Here is a 5,813-nt window from a genome sequence, read left to right as displayed (position 1 = left end):
CCTCCCACCAGTGTGCGTTTCACTATGGCGAAGGGATAAACAAATAGAGCCCAATGGGTGGGAAAGCAGCAGTAACGGTGAATACATCTCCCCGTTAGTGACTAACAGCAGTTCGTAACAGTCCGGTGACTGGTGGTGGATTTCGACAGGGTGTGTTCTCGGGACACGGATGCTGTCAGTGCGAATAGCAATGAAAAGAGCGAAAATAGTTTGCTCGTCCACACTGAACACCTCGTTTGTAGCAGCCGGTGATACAGGCTAACCGTTACTGGACTCCGGACCTTTTCTTCGGTTTCTGACTGTTTCTCTCAACAAAAAAATGGAAAGAGGACAACACTAACACAGCGACCGTTTTCACACATTAGAAAAAAAACATTAAGTCAGCTTTATTTCGCTCATATTCTTGTCTATTTAAGTCGAGTTGACCAGTCGTCAAAAATGTTGACAGGATCTAAAACCACGTTCAAAGTGAGACAAATGCTCCCAGATATCAAGGTAAGGTCATAACGTTAAGTTAGCTATGTGACGCTAGCTAACTATAATTAGCTGTTTTTAGTAGACTTGTTACAGCACTATTATTAACTTGTTTTTATCCTGTTTTATTCTGTCACATAACTAGACTGAGCTATAGTTTGGGTATTAAAAACCCAGTCTTGTGTGATTTTTATTGTAATTTTTGAACACACAAGATGCTAATTTCTAGACAGTTAGTAATGGAAATATACGTTTTTGAGTCTTTTTCATATTCACTGCTCTGGGACTTGCCACGAACGTTATAGTAAAAGCTGTTAGGTCAATTTGGCTTGCTCAGTGCTAAAACACACCAACACATGCTATGGAACACCAGAGAGTCCAGGAAGCTGATGATGCAGGAAACACCGGCCGTCATTCACCATGCAGAGCTATAAATGTACATTCAGGTAGTTTTCAGCCTGGTTGGATTAGAAACCTGTGGTTCCTCCTCAGAGATCCCTCTGTGAGCCTGTTCAGTGTGTGAATGTGAATGTGGACTATCTCATGTTATTTTTGTCCACAACTCAGGACGGCTTTACAGAGTGGATGGGGGATGGCTACAAAGGGCTGCTGTTTCTTTCTGTCTGTACAACAGGGAGACACACACAGTAATTACTGTAAGGGTACATAATGTCACTCTAGCTTTGGCTGCAAGCCTTATTAGAGGCCAGTGAAGTGGTGGTAAATCTTAATCACTTCTCGTGGCAGGGGGGCTTGCCTCATATGGGATTAAGTTGTTGCACACAAAGACGGTTGTAGCCAGTTTGTAGCCAGTTTCAGCTGCTTTATTGCCAAAGCCTTGAAAGGTCACATGGTGTTATAATAAATTGCTTTGAAATGCTCAAGGCAAAAATTGTGCATTTCAATTTGTCACCAAGATATTGCCCCAGTTTTGGAGCACCCGAGAGGTTAGAGGTTTAAAAAACTCATTTAGTTTGGTAGACAATGTGTACGGACAGTATGCATGTGTTCAGAGTTGCTCATTCCTTTGGGAACAGTTTCTTGGCACCGCCTTTGTGTTGCCTTGGCTTTTTGTCTCTCTGTCTCTCCCTGGTTATTTTCAGCAGCCGCAGGGGGAAACGGTAACAGATGCCTCTTTACTCTGCCCTCAGGCGAGGCTTGCACGTGAAGTGGGGGTGATATGCACTGCACATCTGGCTGTCGCCATGGAGACAGCAGTAGAGAGGTAGAGGGGTTTTGATTCGATTACCTCCAAATGAGACCCACAAAAATCATCACAGCCCCCCACCAATTGAATCTCATGTGTCCAAGTATGAGAATGTGGCTAAGCCTAAGATATGGTAATGTAGGGTAGTAGTAGGCTGTGTATAATATGTGCACAGGCCACCCACACACTCTTGTGGGTTTCACTTCCATGAGCATGTGCTAAGACTGCTTTAGAAAACTGAATCCAATCCTTGGCTGAATGTGGACCAGATGGCTTTGCAGTTTTCATGTATAGATGAATCTTCTCTTCCTCAATCAGGGTAACACCAAACCCATTTTAGATGGCATAAATTATGATAGGGCTGCGACTATTTTTTCATTTTTATAATTTAATCTGCAAATCCCTTTCTTGATGAATCAGTTATTTTTTCACAAAAAGTCCGAAAATAAAAATCTCAGTTAACTATAACAGAAGGAGACATCTTTAAATAGCTTGCAACCAACATCCAAATATCGTTTATAATATTGAAAGTTTATACTTACATAAGATAAAGAAAAGCAGCAAATCCTCACAATTAAAAGGATTTAATTAAGAAATGTTTGACGCTTTTGCTAAACATATAAATGAGAATACATCAGCATTGCGTGCTACACAAGGATGCTCAGGCCTGCATCTTGACAGAATAGCAGACTTAATATGGCTGTGCCTATCCCCTTGAGTTCACTCTATCTACATCTTGCAGTCAGCTTTGAAGCAGTCGGCATGAAAGGCACAGAGCACAAAGCTCTGCAGAAGCAAAAATGCCAGAGGAGGGATCATCTGAGCTCAATTCAATGTGGCGGAAGATCCAAGCCTGATAGGAGCGGGCCAAAGCAGTATAGTCACCCACACCCACTCCCATTGGACCCAGACATCACATTCACTGCCGGGCCCTGAGTCGCAGAGGCTTCTACTGCTTAAACAGAGCACAACAATGGGCCCTTCTTAATTGCAGGGCAGATTTATGGTCATGTTAGAGAGTGTATTGATCTGGCATTGGGTCATAATTACCCAGAGGCACCATCCACTTGTGATAGGGCTGAGAGGCTAGGCCGTTTGTCTGTTCTGAGTATATGTAATGGCTTGGATAATGTCACTCATGGGACCTGAGCTGTCAGAGTAGAGGTGACTGTGAAAAACATTTATACAACAGATAATTATAAGCCACTGAGAATACAGTATTCAGCATTAGATTTTCACTTAAGCCATTGACCTGACAGTGGCATCTGCAATGATGTACTATTAGTGAGAATGTTAAGGATTTAGAGATGCAAGTGTGCTCAAGAGACCAAGAGGAAGAAATGTTGCTGTTGATGAACACGCTGCATGTTGTGGGCGTCAGGTGTGATCCTTCAGTCACAGAACGGTCTGTCTGGCCGCTTCACAACCCTCCAGTCCTTTTTAAAAGAAGAATCCTGGCAACTGATATGTCAGGGCTCCACTGACAGGAAGTATAGGTATTGACGAAAAGAATATCAAATAGCGCATCATCTCTGAATGCACGCTAAAGGAAACTGGCACCTTTTTAAATATGATGCTTTTTCAATACTGCCATTTAATTATTACCATGATGATAGCCATGCTTGCAGCATTTGATGGTGAACATGATCAACACTATACAATCTAAACAGTAGCATGATCACTTTTAGCATGATAGCATGCTGATGTTAGCACATTACTTAACGCACCGCTGTGCCTAAGTACAGAATCAAATGCTTCAGATGATCATTAGAACTGCCGTTGAATTCAACTACAATTGGATTGAACTTGAACTGCTCATACAGTGCATCATCAACTGCAAAAGCATCTGTGTAATTCTCTGTCAACACTGAGCCATTTAGCAATAAGAGGAGGAGATAATGAAGAAGCAAATATGTTATGAGACAATGAATAGCAAATCATTCAGCGGGGATACCATTTAAAAAAAAGCCAGTAATTATCATTGTGTTGTGCGTCTGGAAGTCTAGATTGATTGTGTTATAATTATGAATGAAGAAGAATGCAGACACTGCTGTAAATATTTTCTTTTTTAGGCTTTTGTGAGAGGTTACAGAATCAAATGACACAACAGGGAGAGTTGTGCTAAACGCGGGAAGCTATTGCAAAGAAATGGGGTAAAAGCTGGATATTCACAATAGTGTGAAACTGAAATGGTTTAATTAATTATTAAACATCTGAATTCCCAATTCATGATACATTTATTTGACTACTAACCTCTATATGTTCTCTGCAATGCAGTTGTATTTCTTTATACGATACACTGGGTAGTATACTGAGGCTGTTTCTAGCATGATGTAGCAAATACAGTACATTGTTGCAGGTTTGTTTCTAAAGGAATTAAAGATAAAATCATGAAAGTTCTCAGTCTGTCTTTTTTTTCTGCAGACAAAAATTCAAAGTGAACCCCCTTTAGCAAAACTACCTCATGTCCTCTTTTTCCTTCCAAGTCAGTTCACAATGCCGTATGACTGTCTCATTCATGTGAGGAAATGAAGAGCACAATACAAATGAACTGGCTGTGACTTATTCAGTACAGTGAACAGTGGCTAAAAGCTAATGTGTATTTTACAAGCCCAGAGCCGAGCGTATCTCAGAAGAAGAAGCTTTCAGAGACTTAGAACGGATGCTAAGTCCACAGTGTGTTTTGGGACGTCTCTGCAAAAAGTATCCACAAGTCAGTGAATTGAGTCTTGTTTGGCATTGAAAGTCACATTCTTGAGAATGTTCAGAAGCAGCTCAGCTTGTTGGTACAGATTTATTTTCAGAAGAGGTGGTGGCAGTGTGTCGGAGCCATACCCCCCCTCAGAAAACACTTTGGAAACAGACTTCTAGTGAAACAGCTCTCATTCTCTCATTGCATTGTCAGTTGTCCCAGATGAAATGGGATGTTACTGTGCTATTTCTCCAGTGTCCCTCCAAAAGTCCCATTGTTCTTTTATCCTTATGAGTTTGAGAAGAATGTTCCAGACCCAGGAACAAACACGCTTACTGCAGAAGTCTGGCCGCCATAGCAAGAGAAAGCCATGAGCAATGGAAACTGCAATAAGCCTTGGCTGCTGTCCCTGAGGATGAAGGGAGGGAGGGCAAAAGTGGGGCAGAGAGGCAGCACGGGGGAGAAAGCTGCAATGAAAGTGATAGAGTGGGGACGCTGAAGCCACACAATTAAAGCAAAAGTGAAACGTCAGCTTAAACATAGCCCTGGAAATGTGGTTTTTAAGTTATTTGGGACTCCGAGATCAAGGCAGCCTTGCTTTCACTAAGGCAAGTTTATGCCTAGACATTATGTCATTCTTATTTTCCTTATCTTTGTCGCGTACCTTTTGTTACCTGTGTTTGTGAAGAAGTGAAGGAGAAATGCCAGGATTTCATGTAAAAGTGCATTGACTGTATATCTTTCTGTTACATATATTGTGTTGGCAAATGTCTGCTAGTCTACCAAAGGGACTCATATCAGCGTTATCATATGAATGAATGCCAGCAGTGTTATCTAGTGAATTCACTTGCCTCACAACAGCAACAGCCTCAGAAACAGAAACTTAACAGCAGTCAGAGGACAGATCTAAGACAATAGATTTTTGAAAGGAATAAGAAACAGGATCTGCATAGCCTCTGATGTTCTTAAAAGGGGGTCAGGAATTCAGCTGCGGGCTTGCTGTGGGTGTTGATGGAGAGACTAAGGGAAAGCATAAAACATTTCAAAGCCAGATGGAAGAGAAAAGATGAACAATGCACTGGCAAGCAGAAACTAAGTCTTGTTAAAAATGTTAGTGTCCTGCTGTATAATCAAAAAAGGCTTTTATTTTATTCAGCGGTTTAGCTATGGAGCTTTCAGCCTTTTTAACTTGGTCATTAGAATTGTTGGAACTATAACCATAATTGAAAGATATTTCAGGGAGAGCTCCATGATATTGGCTACTACTTGTAGTTTTATTGCAGCTGTTGGAGTTGAACCACGTGGACCTCTCAGGTCACCTGGGACAAGTCTGCTTTCTGTCCCCAGAGTCAAAACTAAACAGGGTGAAGCAGCGTTCAGTTTCTATGCTCCTCATATCTGGAACAAACTACCAGAAACCTGCAGATCTGCTGCTACTCT

At 41.5% G+C, this 5,813-nt stretch overlaps 1 protein-coding gene across 1 annotated transcript in view; it reads left to right on the top strand.

Annotated features, from left to right (window-relative positions):
* Window positions 1–5,813, top strand: part of mtmr11 (myotubularin related protein 11) — a 32,579-nt gene continuing 26,766 nt past the window's right edge. Inside the window, exon 1 of the mRNA XM_032519226.1 lies at window positions 1–495. Within this exon, the coding sequence (XP_032375117.1) occupies window positions 439–495 (57 nt within the window). The 5' untranslated portion in view covers window positions 1–438. The remainder of the gene's footprint in view (window positions 496–5,813) is intronic.

Source organism: Etheostoma spectabile, chromosome 6 (genome assembly GCF_008692095.1).
Source record: "Etheostoma spectabile isolate EspeVRDwgs_2016 chromosome 6, UIUC_Espe_1.0, whole genome shotgun sequence".
Classification (NCBI taxonomy): Eukaryota; Metazoa; Chordata; class Actinopteri; order Perciformes; family Percidae; genus Etheostoma; species Etheostoma spectabile.
The sequence above is the reverse complement of the archived record's forward strand: the minus strand, read 5'-3'. Positions and strand labels throughout refer to the sequence as shown.